The sequence below is a fragment of the Ostrea edulis genome, chromosome 9 (assembly GCF_947568905.1).
Source record: "Ostrea edulis chromosome 9, xbOstEdul1.1, whole genome shotgun sequence".
Taxonomy (NCBI): Eukaryota; Metazoa; Mollusca; class Bivalvia; order Ostreida; family Ostreidae; genus Ostrea; species Ostrea edulis.
This window is the reverse complement of record NC_079172.1, coordinates 37,078,665-37,097,785: the sequence shown is the minus strand read 5'-3', so window position 1 is coordinate 37,097,785 and position 19,121 is coordinate 37,078,665. Positions and strand designations below refer to the sequence as shown.

Sequence of the window (19,121 nt, the reverse complement as noted above, 5' to 3'; positions counted from 1 at the left end):
ATACTTCACCTACAACTGATGATATCTAAATATGTAATACTTCACCTACAGCTGATGACGTCTAAATATGTAATACTTCACCTACAACTGATGATGTCTAAATATGTAATACTTCACCTACAACTGATGATATCTAAATATGTAATACTTCACCTACAACTGATGATATCTAAATATGTAATACATCACCTACAACTGATGATGTCTAAATATGTAATACTTCACCTACAGCTGATGACGTCTAAATATGTAATACTTCACCTACAACTGATGATGTCTAAATATGTAATACTTCACCTACAACTGATGATGTCTAAATATGTAATACTTCACCTACAGCTGATGATGTCTAAATATGTAATACTTCACCTACAGCTGATGACGTCTAAATATGTAATACTTCACCTACAACTGATGATGTCTAAATATGTAATACATCACCTACAACTGATGATGTCTAAATATGTAATACTTCATCTACAGCTGGTGATGTCTCAATATTATACGATGGTTTATATTGGCAGATAGTTCTTAGCAGTATATCATTTATATTTACCAGGAAACAAAACTGCTGTAGAGATCACACCACTGTCTGTAGACCCGGGGGTATCTGTATTGACTGGAGGACAATTCATTCCTTGAAGGGGTAAGTTCTTTAGTAGTATTCCGGTCAGATTACCCGGGCTTCCACATCTGGGGTCTGTCTTCCAACTTCTCAACGTCAAACTCTTTGTGGTGGCAAAACTGACAAACTCAACCATTTGGCAATTGCAGCGTAGAGGGTTTCCCTCAATCGCACTTCAAAGGAGAAATGTTTCATGGTGTTCAAATAATGTTTTATAAGAATTGGAGAAATGTTAAGATCAATTTAACATAGAGCTTTGAGGAAAATATTTCCCCTGAATTTATGAATTTTGACTGAGTATTGCTTTTCCGATTTGGCTTGTATTAAACAATTTTGCTTACTACCTACGTGTTTTTTAAACAATAATTATTCAATAAATTAGGTAAGTGATTTGGAGTCTGCATGTATGAAAAATTAACAGCTGTATGATGATATTTGGTTGATAGTTTTATGACGTTACTATGGAATTAGGCATTGATCAAAATATGTTTTGAGTGTGTTTTACTTCCCCTTCTTTCAGTTTTAGAATTGTACTCCTGACTGAGGTATTAATACTTAATATTAACTATGATGTATTTATCACCATTAACAATAAGTTTGTTTGTTGTAGATTAAACACGATGACGCAAAGAATTCATGTTTGTAAATTACGGATAATAAATATGAACAGTTTATAAATTTATTAACATGATCCCTTTGTTGATAATCATATCTGAAGTTTTATTTGATTTTGATAAAATCAAAGGTAGTTTCCTCAGGGAACCGGCAGCATTGCTCAATTGAAATGACTAATGTATATCCAACTGTGAAAAAGAAGAGTCACACAGTACCAGGTGTAGCTAGACTGATGTACCAGTGAGAACTAATGGACATGGTGCCAGTAGTCACACAGTACCAGGTGTAGCTAGACTGATGTACCGGTGAGAACTAATGGACATGGTGCCAGTAGTCACACAGTACCAGGTGTAGCTAGACTGATGTACCGGTGAGAACTAATGGACATGGTGCCAGTAGACACACAGTACCAGGTGTAGCTAGACTGATGTACCAGTGAGAACTAATGGACATGGTGCCAGTAGTCACACAGTACCAAGTGTAGCTAGACTGATGTACCGGTGAGAACTAATGGACATGGTGCCAGTAGTCACACAGTATCAGGTGTAGCTACACTGATGTACCGGTGAGAACTAATGGACATGGTGTCAGAAGTCACACAGTACCAGGTGTAGCTAGACTGATGTACCGGTGAGAACTAATGGACATGGTGCCAGTAGTCACAAAGTACCAGGTGTAGCTACACTGATGTACCGGTGAGAACTAATGGACATGGTGCCAGTAGTCACACAGTACCAGGAGTAACTAGACTGATGTACCGGTGAGAACTAATGGACATGGTGCCAGTAGTCACACAGTACCAGGTGTAGCTAGACTGATGTACCGGTGAGAACTAATGGACATGGTGCCAGTAGTCACACAGTATCAGGTGTAGCTAGACTGATGTACCGGTGAGAACTAATGGACATGGTGCCAGTAGTCACACAGTACCAAGTGTAGCTAGACTGGTGTACCGGTGAGAACTAATGGACATGGTGCCAGTAGTCACACAGTACCAGGTGTAGTTAGACTGATGTACCGGTGAGAACTAATGGACATGGTGCCAGTAGTCACACAGTACCAGGTGTAGCTAGACTGATGTACCGGTGAGAACTAATGGACATGTTGCCTGTAGTCACACAGTACCAGGTGTAGCTAGACTGATGTACCGGTGAGAACTAATGGACATGTTGCCAGTAGATACAGTCGAGTTAGGAAGAGCTACTATCTTCAGCAGCAGAGGAATCAAGGCCGGCAGACATGAAGGAAATGACTCAGTTTTGATATGGATATACCAAGAAAGAAAGTTGATATTGAATCACAGGAAGCCGGACCCATTACATATAGTAACAACTAACAAGTATAGATGTGCCACAAGAACCGTCCCTACATATACAGATATAGATTTTAAAAAAACCAGAAGAGGAGATCCCAGAATATGACAAATTGTTATTTGTGTATCCGATGAAGTGCAAATCAGTGTCTTCAATTCTAATAATTAGACAAGTTAGTCAAATGTGACTGGTGCTCACGCTGGGAAAGTTGGGATCATTTGCTGAAAAATAGTCATTATGAGAGGACATGACTTCCTGTGTCCTCTTCGCATTTCAAAGTACATTGATTACATGTAATATAACATCAAAAACAAGAGGCCCATGGGCTACATTGCTCACCTGAGTTACCTTCGCTCATATTTGAAGATTTTCCCTATATATTTGCATGTAAAACTTTGATCCCTATTGTGACCCAACCTAATCCTGGGGGGCCATGATTTTATTCAAAATTGAATCTTGACTATGTCAGGAAGCTTTCATGTGAATGTAAACGTTTCTGGCCCAGTGATTTTTCATTAGAATTTTTTTAATGATTTCCCCTATATATTTGTATGTAAATTTTTGATCTCCTATTGTCGCATCATCTTATCCCCGGGGGCCATGATTTTAATAAACTTAAATTTGCCCTATGTTAGGAAGCTTTCATGTAAATTTCAACTTTCCTGGCCTAGTAGTTTTTGAGAAGAAGATTTTAAAAGATTTTCCCCATATATTTCTATGTAAAAAATTGATCCCCTATTGTGGCCCAATCATACCCTCGGGGCCATCATTTTAACAAACCTGAATCTGCACTATGTCAAGAAGCTTTCAAGTGAATATCATCTTTTCATTTTGATACTTGTAAGATATCCGTAGATCCACCAGCACTATGTTAGTAGCCACGCCCTTCAACCAGGTGACCTGGCATATGAGCTGCACATCACAACATGTATTTGTTTTTTCGCGATTACTGTTAATTGCAATGTCACGGGGATAATGTTATTCCGTTCAGCTTGGGTAGACGTGTTAAATATGGTTTGAATATGGTGATTTTGTAGCAGGTCGAAGAAATTCTTGTTCTTATGTACGCGAGGACAAGAACCTTGTTTCTAATGGTACGTCCGAATTCTTTACGATTTTTATTGACAAATGGAATACAATACAAACGCTCTTAATAAACGTTTAATAGCTTGAATACCATAATTGAATGACCCAAGCTTACACAGATTACTGGAAGGTGAAGATAACGAACAGTGATCAATCTCATAACTCCTATAAGCAATACAAAATAGATAGTTGGGCAAACACGGACCCTGGACACAACAAAGGTGGGATCAGGTGCCTAGGAGGAGTAAGCATCCCCTGTAGACCGGTTACACCCGCCATGAGCCCTATATACTGAGCAATTATTTGTTTGTGAACAGGTGTTAACGACGGCACACTTCGGCGAACAAATGGAATAGAAAAGGTGTGTATCATAACGACATTTAAACCAGGTAGAATTGCTTATAGATAATTTTCAAATGATCATAAAGAACGAAAATTAATCCAGATGAAATCATTCACCACAAAAACAACCAAATTATTTCCCAACGAAATTTGCGTCTACTGTAGCCTAAGTGTATTCTATGATAGACAACTTCTACTGTAGCCTAAGTGTATTCTATGATAGACAACTTCTACTGTAGCCTAAGTGTATTCTATGATAGACAACTTCTACTGTAGCCTAAGTGTATTCTATGATAGACAACATCTACTATAGACTACGTGTATTCTATGATAGACAACTTCTACTGTAGACTACGTGTATTCTATGATAGACAACATCTACTGTACACTACGTGTATTCTATGATAGACAACATCTACTATAGACTACGTGTATTCTATGATAGACAACATCTACTGTAGACTACGTGTATTCTATGATAGACAACTTCTACTGTAGCCTAAGTGTATTCTATGATAGACAACTTCTACTGTAGACTACGTGTATTATATGATAGACAACATCTACTATAGACTACGTGTATGATATGATAGACAACATCTACTGTAGCCTAAGTGTATTCTATGATAGACAACATCTACTGTAGACTACGTGTATTCTATGATAGACAACATCTACTGTAGCCTAAGTGTATTCTATGATAGACAACTTCTACTGTAGCCTAAGTGCATTCTATGATAGACAACATCTACTGTACACTACGTGTATTCTATGATAGATAACTTCTACTGTAGACTACGTGTATTCTATGATAGACAACATCTACTGTACACTACGTGTATTCTATGATAGATAACTTCTACTGTAGACTACGTGTATTCTATGATAGATAACTTCTACTGTAGACTACGTGTATTCTATGATAGACAACTTCTACTGTAGACTAAGTGTATTTTATGATAGACAACTTCTACTGTAGACTATGTGTATTCTATGATAGACAACTTCTACTGTAGACTAAGTGTATTCTATGATAGACAACTTCTACTGTAGACTACGTGTATTCTATGATAGACAACATCTACTGTACACTACGTGTATTCTATGATAGATAACTTCTACTGTAGACTACGTGTATTCTATGATAGACAACTTCTACTGTAGACTAAGTGTATTCTATGATAGACAACTTCTACTGTAGACTATGTGTATTCTATGATAGACAACTTCTACTGTAGACTACGTGTATTCTATGATAGACAACATCTACTGTAGACTACGTGTATTCTATGATAGACAACTTCTACTGTAGACTACGTGTATTCTATGATAGACAACTTCTACTGTAGACTACGTGTATTCTATGATAGACAACTTCTACTGTAGACTACGTGTATTCTATGATAGACAAATTCGAAGATGGAAAAGTTAAACTTAAAGTTTTATATGTATGTTGTTTTACTAGAGAAATTTGACGCAAAAAATTAAATCAACAATTAATCATAAGACAAACAGAACGCATATTTAAACATCTCAGTACAGTTTGAGTGTTTAGGAATGACGAAACTCAGTTCCAAAGCTTCATGATACATTGATAACCATTTCAGTACAATTGACACGGGGAGGATGTGGATGTTCTCAGTGTATTTACGTCCTATTTGAGATTAATTCCTTCATTTAGAGACGACAATAGCTTTAGGTGAAGTGTCACAAATCCCGACATATGCTTGAAGCTAAAAGTTATAACAGTGACTGCTCTTTGTATTAAGGAGGTACTCTACATCGTCATAATGGCTGACTTCCTTTTAAAACATCAATGAAAATATAAATATCAGCAATATTTGCCTATTCATTTAAAAAAAAAAACATCGCCTAGCTGAGTCGCTCAGTAGGTTAGCATATCGACTGCTGAATTGTAGATCGCGGGTTCAAGTTCAGTAGATGGTTTGATTTTTTCAAATTCCTTTGTACTAAAACTGCATTTTTTGACTAAATAAATTAAGTTTGAAAGTTTTCAATTTAAAATACTGTAGTAAACATCCTCCACTTTTCATCCATATCAAATTTCTCTGGTTTAGCATACCTCCTTTAACGCTTATCGGGACATATGACTCCCGTTTTCATGGTCATATCCAAAAAACCGGTGACTTTTGGCCGAAAAATATACACGTTTCTTTCCTGTTACCAAGGTAAAATATTCACGTAGGTAAAAAGCTTTTCCTCTTTTTTAAAATCTTCATTTTTAGGGGTTTGGTTTACGCATCTTCAAGAAAAGGACTTAAACTAAGAACTAAATAACAGGAGTTGATGATCCATAAGTATAGACCACAGTAGTGGAGGTAAAAGTTAAGAAATCGGACCCTGCATCACAGGTGTAGTATCCTAGCAGTGGTAGAACATTCGCTTCTTACCCAGGAGGTCGTGAAACATAAAACGTAAACATGAGTAGTGATTATTCTTAGAATCAAGGGTAACTCGGATACGACTTTTAAACAAAACATCTGACTGATTACCGACTGGTACATCTTCTCTACATTCGTCAAGGGTTTGTGTAGAGAGTATATAATCAGAAAACCTTGACTTGTGAGGATGAACTTGATTTAACTGTGTGTTGTTTTGTTTAATTGTTTATGAATAGCTTCATGATGTTTAATGTACATTCGTGGAATAAGTGTCATTTTACTAGGAGGCTGTGCAAATATTTAGGCTGTTTTGGGTCCAAACTGTTTCCTGAGTAAAATCTGGATGTCGATGTACATATCAGCTAAGACATGTTAATCAGAATTGTCTCAGCAGTTTGTCTCCGAGTTTTGTTCTACGTGTACCTTATGTTGAGAAAAATTGAAAAGGAAAGCTGGCTTATCGTTTCACAAGTGCAAATGGAATTAATGTTTTGAATGACAGTCGGGAAAATATATTTTTAAAGGTCGAGAGTTTTTAATTCGAATTGCATTAATTATTTCTTAAATTCTTAGATGTCAGTACGGGGACACATAGATGTTGTTTCTTAAACTCTAAACATCAGTGCGGGGGGGGGGGGGGGGGGGTCATAGATGTTGTCATCATCACACAAGGTCTATATATTTATTCTAATAAAAATGACTTGCAGAAATGTGAGTTATTTTCAACACGGCGTCTGGTCTCCCTCTAAACGGCTGCATGCAGTCATCGTTCACGTTGACCGAGGTGTACCGCGGATACTATTTCTTGAAGGAATGCGTAGATTGTCGGTAGTTTGTCTGTCTGTCTGTCTTTCAAATGTTGTGATTCCTCAACACTTGATGGCATAAAATTTCTTCTTTTGGGGAAACAGAATATATAGCAAACAGTGATCAATCTCATTAATCTTATAAGGAATACAAAATTAAGAGTTGAGCAAACAATGTGTTTTAATTTTGTGCTGAACTTTACTTCATTTTGATAACAATGTCAACACAAAGTAAATATAATTAGAATATTCGCCTTTTGTGCATTCCTATTAATTTCTGACAGAATAATTGTATATTGCAGTGCAGTTTTACCTGATTACACTAGTAACAAACCTACTGAAAAAAAAGTGATGACTTTGTATTCAAATTCTACTAGTTGATCATATATATATATGAATTATGAATTTTATCAGCATTATAGTTGCTAATATGTAAAGTTAATTTTCTATGCTACTGGTATATGGCGTTGAAGTAGTTTTCGTAGATGTAGCATTTAGTGCTACAATCTTACACTAATGAGAGCTGGATGTACTATACACGTCTATGTATGCAAAGTGAAGATAACGAACAGTGATCAATCTCATAACTCCTACAAGCAATACAAAATAGATAGTTGGGCAAACACGGACCCCTGGACACACCAGAGGTGGGATCAGGTGCCTAGGAGGAGTAAGCATCCCCTGTTGACCGGTCACACCCGCCGTGAGCCCCATATGCTTAACACCAACATTATCCTATTGAAATGAATGTTTGGGTATATTTGTTGTTCACGTATTTATCTTTTAAATGTATTTCAAATTGTCCAAATATTCATGACAAAACAGATTTATATTGGTATACATATATATTTATAATGCATTCGTGGATTTGTAAACAAGGTAAATTGAATCATGGACAATTCGGGTTAGAACACAGTTTGCAGTTCACTACTCGCAATTCAATAGCGAACTGTATTCTAGAATCAAATTGTACGAAGGTTGTCCGGAAAGTAGGTGGACAAGCCTAAATTTAAATAAAAGTAGCGAAATAGATATTTATTAAGCATATTTATAATCCTTTACTATATGTGAATTATAGAATGTAAAAATAAATTCCAATTTCAAATGCATCATTACAAGTATGACTTCATTATGAGACTTGGGATGGTAACCCAGAGCAAGACGAAGTTTTTATTAAAAAAGTTGGATATCATTTTACATATTTCATTTGTATTTTGTAAAATTCCGCGGATAGAGATTATTTTTTACATTATTACGTTGACAATAGCTTCAACATCACACCTGCAAAATTTGAATGTTTCGAAATGGCAGAGAAATCTATATTTGAATCTATAAAGACAGGATCGTCATTGTTCGATAAAACGTACGTTTTCCTAAAAGGTTGAGCAGAGAGCAGTGATAAAAGTTTGTGAATACATCGAAAATTCATCCACAGAGACCCATAGATTCCTTAAACAGTCGGAAAAACATTGTAATGTGAGCCGTTCATTCGTGTTAAAATGGCACAGAAGATTTTCGGACGGAAGGGACAGTTTACGGGATGACATGCGTGAAGGAAGACCATCTTTCCGAGATTGCAGAGTTGTAAAATTGAAGTTCGTGATTGACAGTGATCGGCGACTAACAATTCGTGAAATTGCAACAAAATGTGGAATTTCAAAGACTACGGCACATGAAATTTTATCCCATGCTCTAAATATGAGCCGAGTCTGTGCTCGATGGGTGCCGAGAATTCTGACAGACGAAAAGTAGAATTGTCAAGAAAGTTTATTGAAACAAATTCAACCAAGGTGGCGCAAGGTTTTCGGGCAGAATTATTACAACCGACGAAAGCTGGTTCCACTACTATGATCCTGAAACAAAACAACAGTCTAGTCAATGGAAAAACATGAACTCGAGATCAAATGATTCTTCACCAAGATAATACTCCCGCACATACATCTCAGACAACTCAATTAGAGACCAATTTACTTGGTTTTGAGTGTATTAAACATCCTCCGTACAGCCCGGATTTAGCCCCTGTGGACTTTGCCGTATTTCCGTACATAAAGTCGTTTTTGCGTGGACAGAGGTTTGATGATTTGCAAGATCTGAGGCAGAAAGTGTTAAATGTTATTTTACGTACGAAACCAGAACAGTTGGTGCACATTTTTGATGACTGGTTAAAGCGACATAAGAAATGTGTTGAGTTAAAGGGTGACTACATTGAGAAAAGTTAACCGTATTTAGCGTTTGACGTCGGGTAACACCAAAGATTTTCATTTTAGTGATCCGGGCATGAGTTTGTGTCATTTTTGTATGTGATAGAATTATAACTATTTGTGTTTTGTTTGTGATGAAAATTTGCATATTAATGAAATGAAACATGAATTTAACGAAAATAATAGTTTCATATATTTTATCAATGTTTGTCAGTTTTTATCAAGGTTGTACACGAACTTTACGGACAACCCTCTTATATGCATAAAAAGGAAAACCAGACTGGAATTTTCAAGTTGGGGTGTTAGTGGTAAACTACTACCACAGTGAACAAATGGTGATGGTACTCTTCCTGGTTCTGGGGATCCACCCCTCCACATTTCATCAAGGAGGTAATTTATATCGTCATAATGGCTAACTTTCTTTTAAAACATCGGTGAAAATATTTGTTTTATACAATATGTGTTCGGATTGGCCTCCCAGTATTTTTATATGATGCTTGAATTTCGTCATTTCAAATAAATGACAATTATGGAAACAAACTGGTTTTTTGTTGTTTTGGCTAAAAACTAGCTTCATTGATATTTGTCTATCGACTTCAAATATGATTGCTTGGCTGAGTAGCTCAGTAGGTTAACACGTCGATTGATGAATTGTAGATCGCAAGTTCAATTCTAGCGGGGGATTTTAATTTTTCCCGGATGAATTTCTACTAAAACTACATGTTTGACTAAATGAAATAAATTTGAAAGTTTTCAATTTCAGAATTTTGTTGTGCAGATCCTCCACTTTTTATAAACATCAATTTTTTTCTGGTGTGGCATTCAACCTTGATAATTCGTTACACTTCGTGAATAAAGCTCGGGATAGGAAACATCGAGAATCTCTACCCCGGGGTCTGAAATGTTGAGAGTAAGATATCATTGGTCACCCCCCCCCCCAATGTGAAAAAATGGTTATAGAGGTCCATCCCTCTAACTTTCATTCATAATGCACTACCCTTAGTGAATAAACATCGGATTCGAAAACATCGAAGACCCCTATCTCGGCGCCAGAAATCATGAGGGTAGCGTGTTTCTGGTTAACAATCCCAACTGTGAAAAAATAGTGATGTTATTCTCTCTGATTGTGGAGAACCGTCCCTCCAATTCTTACTAATAAATTAATGCATTACACTTGATGAATAAACATTGTGTTTTGAAACATTGAATATTCCTACTCCGGGACCTGAAATCATTTGTGGTCACCTAAATGTACCACCATTGTGAAAAATGGTGATGGTACTCTCTCCAAACGTGGAGATCCACCCCTACTTTATAAATGACGCTTTAGACTTTTTAAATAAACCTCTGGTTCTATAACATCGAATACCCGTATCAATTGTAAAGGCAACGGAGAAATTGTCATCAGAAAGGCTAACTTTCCTCCGGCCTTTTCGGGTCAGGTGAACTAAAGCGTCCTGAAATGAATTTAACAACAGTTAAGGAGATATGATCCTGGATGCGTACAGTGAGAGAAACATGCATGCATGTAAAAGCAGGTACTGTGTATTAAATGTATATCCACAGAAAATGATGATAAACAGATGAGAAACAGACATGAACTAGTAATTTCAAAGATTATTTTCCACCACTTCCTCCGTCCTTCTCTGTGTCCACTCACCCATAGTCATACTTCTTAATACTCATACTATCAAATCAAATTTATGACTTTAACAGCATTCAACATATATTAAATAAAACAGGATGCTCATGGGCCTTGACAGTAATCTCAATACCATCTATCACGTTTTCCAAAGCTCATGACCCGAGTGCATAAAGGTTTTAAGCTTATTAATGTACGCAAACATTTCTAACATGTAGCATAGGGTCCAAAATGCCTACCACAGGACTGCTCAGTAAACAACTCCATGCTTGTTTGCTCAGGTAATAATAATAGAACCTGAACCTTGGAGTGAAAATTTTCACAAATTCATAGGTGACCCAATGCTCATTACAATCATGCAAATATTTCACCTTCTTGATGTTTAGAAGCAAAGAATTCTCAAAAGATATTTTCAATATATGATAAGTTAACCCCACCTGAATCATAGACCAAGATATCATTAATTTCACGATTTTGGTAATGACTTGATTACTCATTATAATGATACAAACATTTTGCCTCATTGATTTCTAGAAGTAGGAAGTGTGATATTCTAAAATATAATGATTTTCAATACATGTCCAACTTATCACCCCCTTAGGACATGAATCCTAAACCAAGGGGTCATGGATTTACCAGTTTAGTAGAGGGCGCATTGCTTATCATAATCATGCAAGCAGTTTAACAGGTTGGTTTTGAGGTAGCACAGATGAATTTTCTCTCCGCTGCGGCTGCGTTGGATCCCCGTGATCGGGAGGTGGCTATCTGTGAGAGAGTATGATAGTTGCCCGCTTAGAAAGTGGGTTTCCTCCGGGTACTCTGGTTTCCTCCCACATAATTACCCCCTAGCGCTAACATCCGTGCATCAAAGGACTCCATTGGAAAAATGCTTTCGAGCTCTCATGGGTTATCCTTGGTATTTATATCTATATGTATGTATAGTTGTATACATCAATATTTTATCGAAATAAGATGTTAGAAGATTGCATTAGTTATTTTGGTTTGGACCCCTTAGGGTTAACCCATAAATGTTATATACATAACTAGGCTAGATTTAGTTCAGCCATTAAAGGGAGGAATCTGAAAATGTTTACTACCGACAGACGACAGCAGATAGCAACAAATCACATGAATGACTCAGGTGACCTACTGCAATAAATATGAATCTGGATTATATTTCTTCATGTCCATGACAATGTCATATCACATGTGACTATTCATTCGTCAGTAGCAAACGGTACACTCGCTTACACATCTCATGAACTGTTGACACATAACGCATTCCACGTTTTTTGCCGGAATGATGGAGAGAAAAAATAAGAAAGTCGGATAGAACAATCATCGTTGTCGTACTAGATTCTTGTGTTGACTTGGGTATAGAGAGGTTGACCACTGGGCTGCCATCGCGAATAGCAAACGAAAGAACCTATAGATGTAAGCCTTATTATTTTTCTATGAAAATGAACGAGAAATATTCTGAAATGTAATGCATGTAAGAAAATTGAATTGTAATCAATTCATGAAAACAAATGTCAATCGAAGATTAACTTTTATATTTTCAAAATTTTCCACAAGATATTTTTAGCAGGAAATTGCATTTTCAAAATAAATTCATTTTAATTCTGATGCACAAAATACTTGCGAGTTGGAAGTATGTGCAATTGTTCTCCCCGTCTGTTTCATTTACATTTGGGTGAAAGATGAAGGTAACCAACATTGATCAATCTCATAACTCCTATAGGCAATACGAAATAGACAGTTGGAGAAACACGGACTACTGGATATATCAGAGGCTGTATCAGGTGCCTAGAGGTAGTAAGCATCCACTGTCGACCGGTTACACCTGCTGTGAGCACTATATCTTGATCAGGTAAACTAAAAAATCTGTAGTCAAAAACAGTGTGCCAAGAGCGGCCTAACAATGGGTATTGAACATGTCAGACAGCATATGACTCAATGAATGGTGGTATTGGCAAATTAGATCATTATAATAACCATAGAATTTGCGGTACCATCAACTTGTTTGTTAATAGCCTGTCTCAATTAAAAAAAACAACCCTGATCACACGTAGAACAAGCTCTTGCGTATTGCGTCAGTTGAAAGATATAATCAACATATGCAGGTGATAATGAAATATTGCTACATAGATATGGGAAGTTGGCGATAGGAAGCTGAAATCATTCCGTTTTTTATAAAGATGAGTTAGTTTGCCCTAAATATTTATTTTCAATAAAATATCTAGGTACAAAGAAGATGTGAAGGACTCTGTGGCGTCTCTTATTTCGATTTTACAGGGATATATTGAATGGAGGTATGAATGAAATTGATTATTGTTAATAGATAAATCGTCGATGTATCTAAATGTGAAGTTGAAGGTCACAGCAAGAGATTGTCTTCTCACTTGGAAGCTTCTGAACAAACACTGCTTCATAAGAATATGAAAACTGGTCAGCTAACGGAGCACAATTTGTACCCATGGGAATACTAACAGACTGTTGGAATATTTGACCACCGAAGACTACGAAGATCTTTTCAATGAGGAACTCCAGCAAATAAATTTTTTGGACGACTGATTACTAGATACGAATGTTTCCTTTTTTCATTTTTGGCGAAGAAGCAACTGTCTATGATTTTAAAATGTCTAGTCTTTAATCAATCGTAAGGAATGGTCATTAAAAGTGTTAAAAAGTCATACGTTTAGGTGTTCTTGATTTGAGAAATGTTTTGAGATTTCAAATTTACTAAAATTTCTTCAGAATTCTTTGGAATCCATATTTAATTTACAGCACTTCTAGCATATGTTGTGGCACAATACGTTTGAAGGTTCTCTTTCACACCTGTTAATATGTTCATGAGGAGCAAATATAGTGGCTGAATAGGATATTGATTTCATAACTCTTACAATGAATACAAAATTACGGCAAACACAGGTCCCTGGATATACCAGAGGTGGGATCAGGTGCCTAGGAATACTTAACTTTATGACAAACTTTATGAAATTGATATCCTATTGAGCCCCTATATTTGCTCCTCACGGACATATTAACAAGCGTGAAAGATACTTCAACTTGCCGTTAATATCTAAGTTTTTATATATTTCACAGGATAAATCTATGCCGTTCAGTAGACTGACATTTTACTGAATGGCCTGGAAAGGTGACGGAATGTCAGGACCATTCAGTCACTATTATGTAACATTCAGCAACCTTTCAGTTAACGAAATGCCATAGTTTCATCACGTGTTTTATATGTATAATTATATATATGTTGAAGTGTTATTTATCTTCCCATATTTATTCCATTCGGATTCCATTGAAATAGATTTCTAAACATGAAAGAGCTCATTCTTTGTATTTATAAAGTCCGTGTTATATGTTTGTATCTTTCTCTATCAACTATCTTAGAGCAATGTTAGAATAAGGTTAATCTGAATAAAAACAATCACAAACATTACTGAGCAGTCAGATCAATGAATATCTTAGATTTAATCTAAATTCCTTACAAACAAATCATAAATACTGTTTCCGCAGTAAGTGAATGAAAGGTGAATATAATGAACAGTGATCAATCTCATAACTCCCACAGGGATATAAAATAAAGAGCTGGACAAACAACGACTCCTGGATATACCAGAGGTGGAATCAGGTACGTAGGAGGAATAAATATTCTGGGTGATTGAGTTATTAACAGGTAATTGATTTAAGTTTTCTAATGTTCGCCACTGTTGAACATTATTGTAAGTCTACTGTACATGTCTTAGGGATAATGTGTTAAAAATTAAAACAGTGTTATTTTTCAAATTCATTTGAAATTTCATTAAATAATGAAGAACTGTGTCGTTCTTTTTTGTATTCACTGAAATGGAATAAATTTTTCTCATGCTTGGACACATTGGTATATGAAATACACCTTCTTTCGAGTGAAGTACATGTGCACTATATGAAATTAAGAATGAAAATTAGCTTGTTTATTTTGCATTTGCATTCGATATAGCTAGGAAATTGAATTATTTTCACCCATGATATGAATATCACAATGGTCATATAATCATGTTCAACAGACATTTTTCCGATATCTTTTCTTTGTTTATTTGTAACGTTACGATCAGCTTATGTGCACTAGTATGGGACAAATGAAGTTACGCTTATTCCTGACGTAAATGTACGTCTAAAACTACCAGTGAATACCCCCCCCCACACACATACACATAAACGTACGCTATATCTAGATGTCTACGTTTACGTCTACGAACTTTAGTAAACATGTGCCCTGAACACTAAACATAGGTCTATATTTGTGGTACTTGACCCAAAGAAGATGACAATTTAGTATGAGTGTAAAATTTCGACGGATGTAAATCAAGCAAGCAATCAGTCTATCAAGAATGAAAGGGGAAGATAAGGAACTGTGAATGTATTGCATCTACATGTAGATTGTAGAATATGAAACAAGTGTATAGATAATAAGTTATTTACTCATTTTCTTTCTAATGTAAAGAAATTGTGTATTCTAATATTTCAAATATAATAAGCTAATTGAAAAAAGAAACTTTGTTAGGTAGAAGACAATTTTCAAGAACGTGAAAGACATGTACAATATTCATAGCATGATGTTTGAAATGATAGATGACTGTGATCTTATTGCGTGTGATATATTGATTGAATTATAGATATACCAACACAAAATTGTTGGAGTACATTATGCGAAAGGAACTTTGTTAAGTAGAACACGATATCAAGGATATGAAGGACACATAAAATGTTATTACCCATTATGATTTGTGTGAAATGATGGACAACTGTCATCTGTTAGAGCGTGTGATGCATGTGTTAGTGTATGAGGCACCGAATGAATTTCTAGTTATATACATGTTGATGTGAAACACGACATAATCCATCGATTTAATGATATAAATATATGCATTGAAGATGACATAAAAGAAATAATCAGATGCACTATATATATATATATATATATATAATTGAATAAAAAAGCAGGAAAATATAAAGTTTCAAAATATATTTAAATCAATAGCGCTTTCTGGATTTTAACATCCATCCTCAGGTGAATACAAATAATGAATTCATATTATATATAAATATACATGTACTTACAGTTTCGTTAATTTCGTCAATCCCTCAAACAATCCTTTCTGTAACGTTGTTAGTTTATTGTTGTATAGGTATCTGAATTACAAAGAAAGCTTGATTAAATTATATATATCCATACAATATTGCTTGATTACATTTTGATGTTAACCAAAAAAAAAAAAAACAAACAAAAAACCCCCAAAACCCAACTGCAAACATTGAAAGCAATTTTAGCTGCAGTTTTGGTCTCGGGATGTTGTCTTGTAAGATTGTGATTGACTATTTTAATAATAGAAGAAACAAGTAAGGTTTATTAACTTTTTTGTTAATATGGTTTATTAAAAAACATGTTCAGAGGCTCTGAAGGAAGCAAAATTACATTATTGTCTTCCCATACAAAAATGAATTCTATGAAAGGCGAAGATATGGACCAGTGATCTGATAACCCCCACAAACAATACAAAACAGAGAGTTGAACAAACACGGGCCCTTGAATATACTAAAGGTATATAATGCTATATATTCAATAAAACCGAAATCTTCATTTTGATAGAATACTCAACTTAGATTAAATCTTATCAATTATTATATTCTAAACTGCATATCACATTTTTACAGCAAAGTGATATTTAAATATAGAGCTGCTAGTGCTGCAATGTTTGCTCTGGATAAATTTGATCTCGGTATATATCAGGAAATCAATAAATAATTCTAGGAGTGGATGAAAGTTAGAGAGTGAATCTTATATTAATGAATGTTATTAGAACACATAAATGCATAAGGAAAGACGTAAAAGAGATTTTTGCACAATTCATTTCCATCATCGCAGTCCATTGCCGACTGTTGTCTTATTCCTTGATATCAATAACACCAATGACCCAAATATTGAAGATGTTTAACCCAAATTTCAAAATGATTTAAACATGATAGCATAACTAATGGTTTTGTTCTTGTTTTTAAACATATATAAGTCATTCTATTGCAATAACATACTAAAAATATGTAGAATTTATTTGCCAAACCGTGACCATTCTCATAAATGTTATAAAGAACACAAATCCAGAGTAGGGAAAACACGGACGACAGAAACACTATAGATTTATCAGATGCTAGGAGTAAGCATCCCCTGTTAACCAGTTTCACCCGCCGTAAGACTACTGTTTTGATCAGGTAAACGGAGTACTCGGTAGTCAAACTCAGCATAAAAGAAGGGCATAATTATTTGTATGAAACACGCCAGACAATATTGATGGATTTTAATTTGAAACTAAATCATAATAATTTATAACTGCCATAGAATGTGCAAAATATTGACTTGAAACGCGACTGTAACATCAACGTTTTTGTCATTATCGTATTTTTCAGTAGCCTACCTCCATTTAACAAATGATCATACGCAGCATATGCTTTCGGATAGAATCAATTCAGATCCATAAACATCATATCCATATTTTTACATACTAATTTTGACTAAGAATTACTCCGTTTACGTGATCAATTAATAGGGCTCAAGGCAGGTTTGACCAGTCAACATAGGGATGCTTACTCCTCCTAGGCACCCAATCCAACATCTGTTATATCCAGGGGTCTGTGTTTGCCTTTATCTTAAAGGACACAACGCATGTTTTTAAACGTTTTTCTTTTTTCAGCAAAATTCTTTCCATGCCTAAAACCACTTTAAATGTGTTTTAAATGAAATATGTTGCGTAGTTTTCGAGTTTGAAAGCGATGGAATTCAAATCTTGCGATACCGTGGTATGCATATTTACTTTCGCTATTTTACGTGCCATTATGTGTGACGTCATATGCGCCCTCGGGTTTGAAAACATCTATAAGTCATTTCATAAACAAATTAGATTTAATCGACAAAAAAACAATTATCACGTTAACAGTTTGAAATACTATTGCATTAAGATGTTTTGTGCCGTATTCGGGTGTACTAGTTGTCGGTAGAAAGGATTTAGACTGAGTATTTTTCAATTTTTCGAAGGAAGGTACGAGAAAAAAGACGTGGATATGTTTTTGTTAGAGCAAGAACTTTACCTTTAAAATAAACCACCCAGTCACCTTTTCAAATACCACTTGGACAGAAACCCAGATAAACTGCGAGAAAATGGATATATCGAAGCTAAGCACTACATAATTCTGTTCTGGTCTTCAAATTCAATACCCACTCGGATCAACTGACCTTCACCTTGTAACAACATACCCGGTATATAACTTGTGCTTCCAGTTTCTACCAACTGGTAGATTTACAAAGATTTTAAAGATACAAAATAATTGAACTTTTAATCATATAAATAATAGAATATTGTATTTCTTAACTTTAAATGGAATTATAAAAAATTTTCCTCATTTTAAAACTCGTTACAGCTTGAGTGCGTCAGTATAACGCCGTGCTCCAACTTCCTAACGATGTGCAGATCACAATTTGTAAAAATAATAATATGATTGCTTTATCAAAATAAAATATTGTGATTTCCACTTTAAATTTGATTATTTTTATTGATTTGTGTGGTTTTTTTCTTCTTTTTTCTTTCTTTTCAAAATGCACTTTGAACTTTGACCCTTTTGTGAATTTCGGAGACTCGCGTTAAAAACCTTGTTATCGCTACTCCTACTTAACGGAAAGTCATAGAGACACGAAACCTTCGCTAATGAATTCACAGTAAAACCCTCTTGCATAGAAAAATTAATCGAAGGGATAGAAAAACCCTTAAGCATAGTTATTGCCCTTGAAAGTATCCAATATCATTATTTAAGCCTATAACTTTTATATTAATATAGCAAGAGACATGGGGCCACTTGCATTAAGACCGATGACCTTTGACCTTCAATATTAGGTCAAAGTCAAAGGTCATCCTGAATTTTTTTTTTTTGATTTTCAAGGTCTTTTTGAGTTTCTTACATCATCTTGAATATTCTTAATTTTTTTCTTAATCATGGTAGGTGGAAAGCCCTCTAATTGTTCGCGAATAATTAGGATCACTAATTTTGT

General features: G+C 35.2%; 1 protein-coding gene across 50 annotated transcripts in view; it reads right to left on the bottom strand.

The window, feature by feature from the left end:
- Positions 1 to 19,121, bottom strand: part of LOC125659436 (leucine-rich repeat-containing protein 15-like) — a 615,079-nt gene that overhangs the window by 203,596 nt on the left and 392,362 nt on the right. For 31 of the 50 annotated variants that reach the window (XM_056149051.1, XM_056149060.1, XM_056149041.1 and 28 more), the window contains one exon: positions 16,148 to 16,219. The exons of 7 other annotated variants lie outside the window; for them this stretch is intronic. In XM_056149051.1, coding sequence (XP_056005026.1) covers positions 16,148 to 16,219 — 72 coding nt within the window. Of the gene's footprint in view, positions 1 to 556; positions 799 to 16,147; positions 16,220 to 19,121 lie in introns of all 50 variants that reach the window. 12 more of the 50 variants (XM_056149061.1, XM_056149084.1, XM_056149052.1 and 9 more) reach the window with 2 other exon arrangements.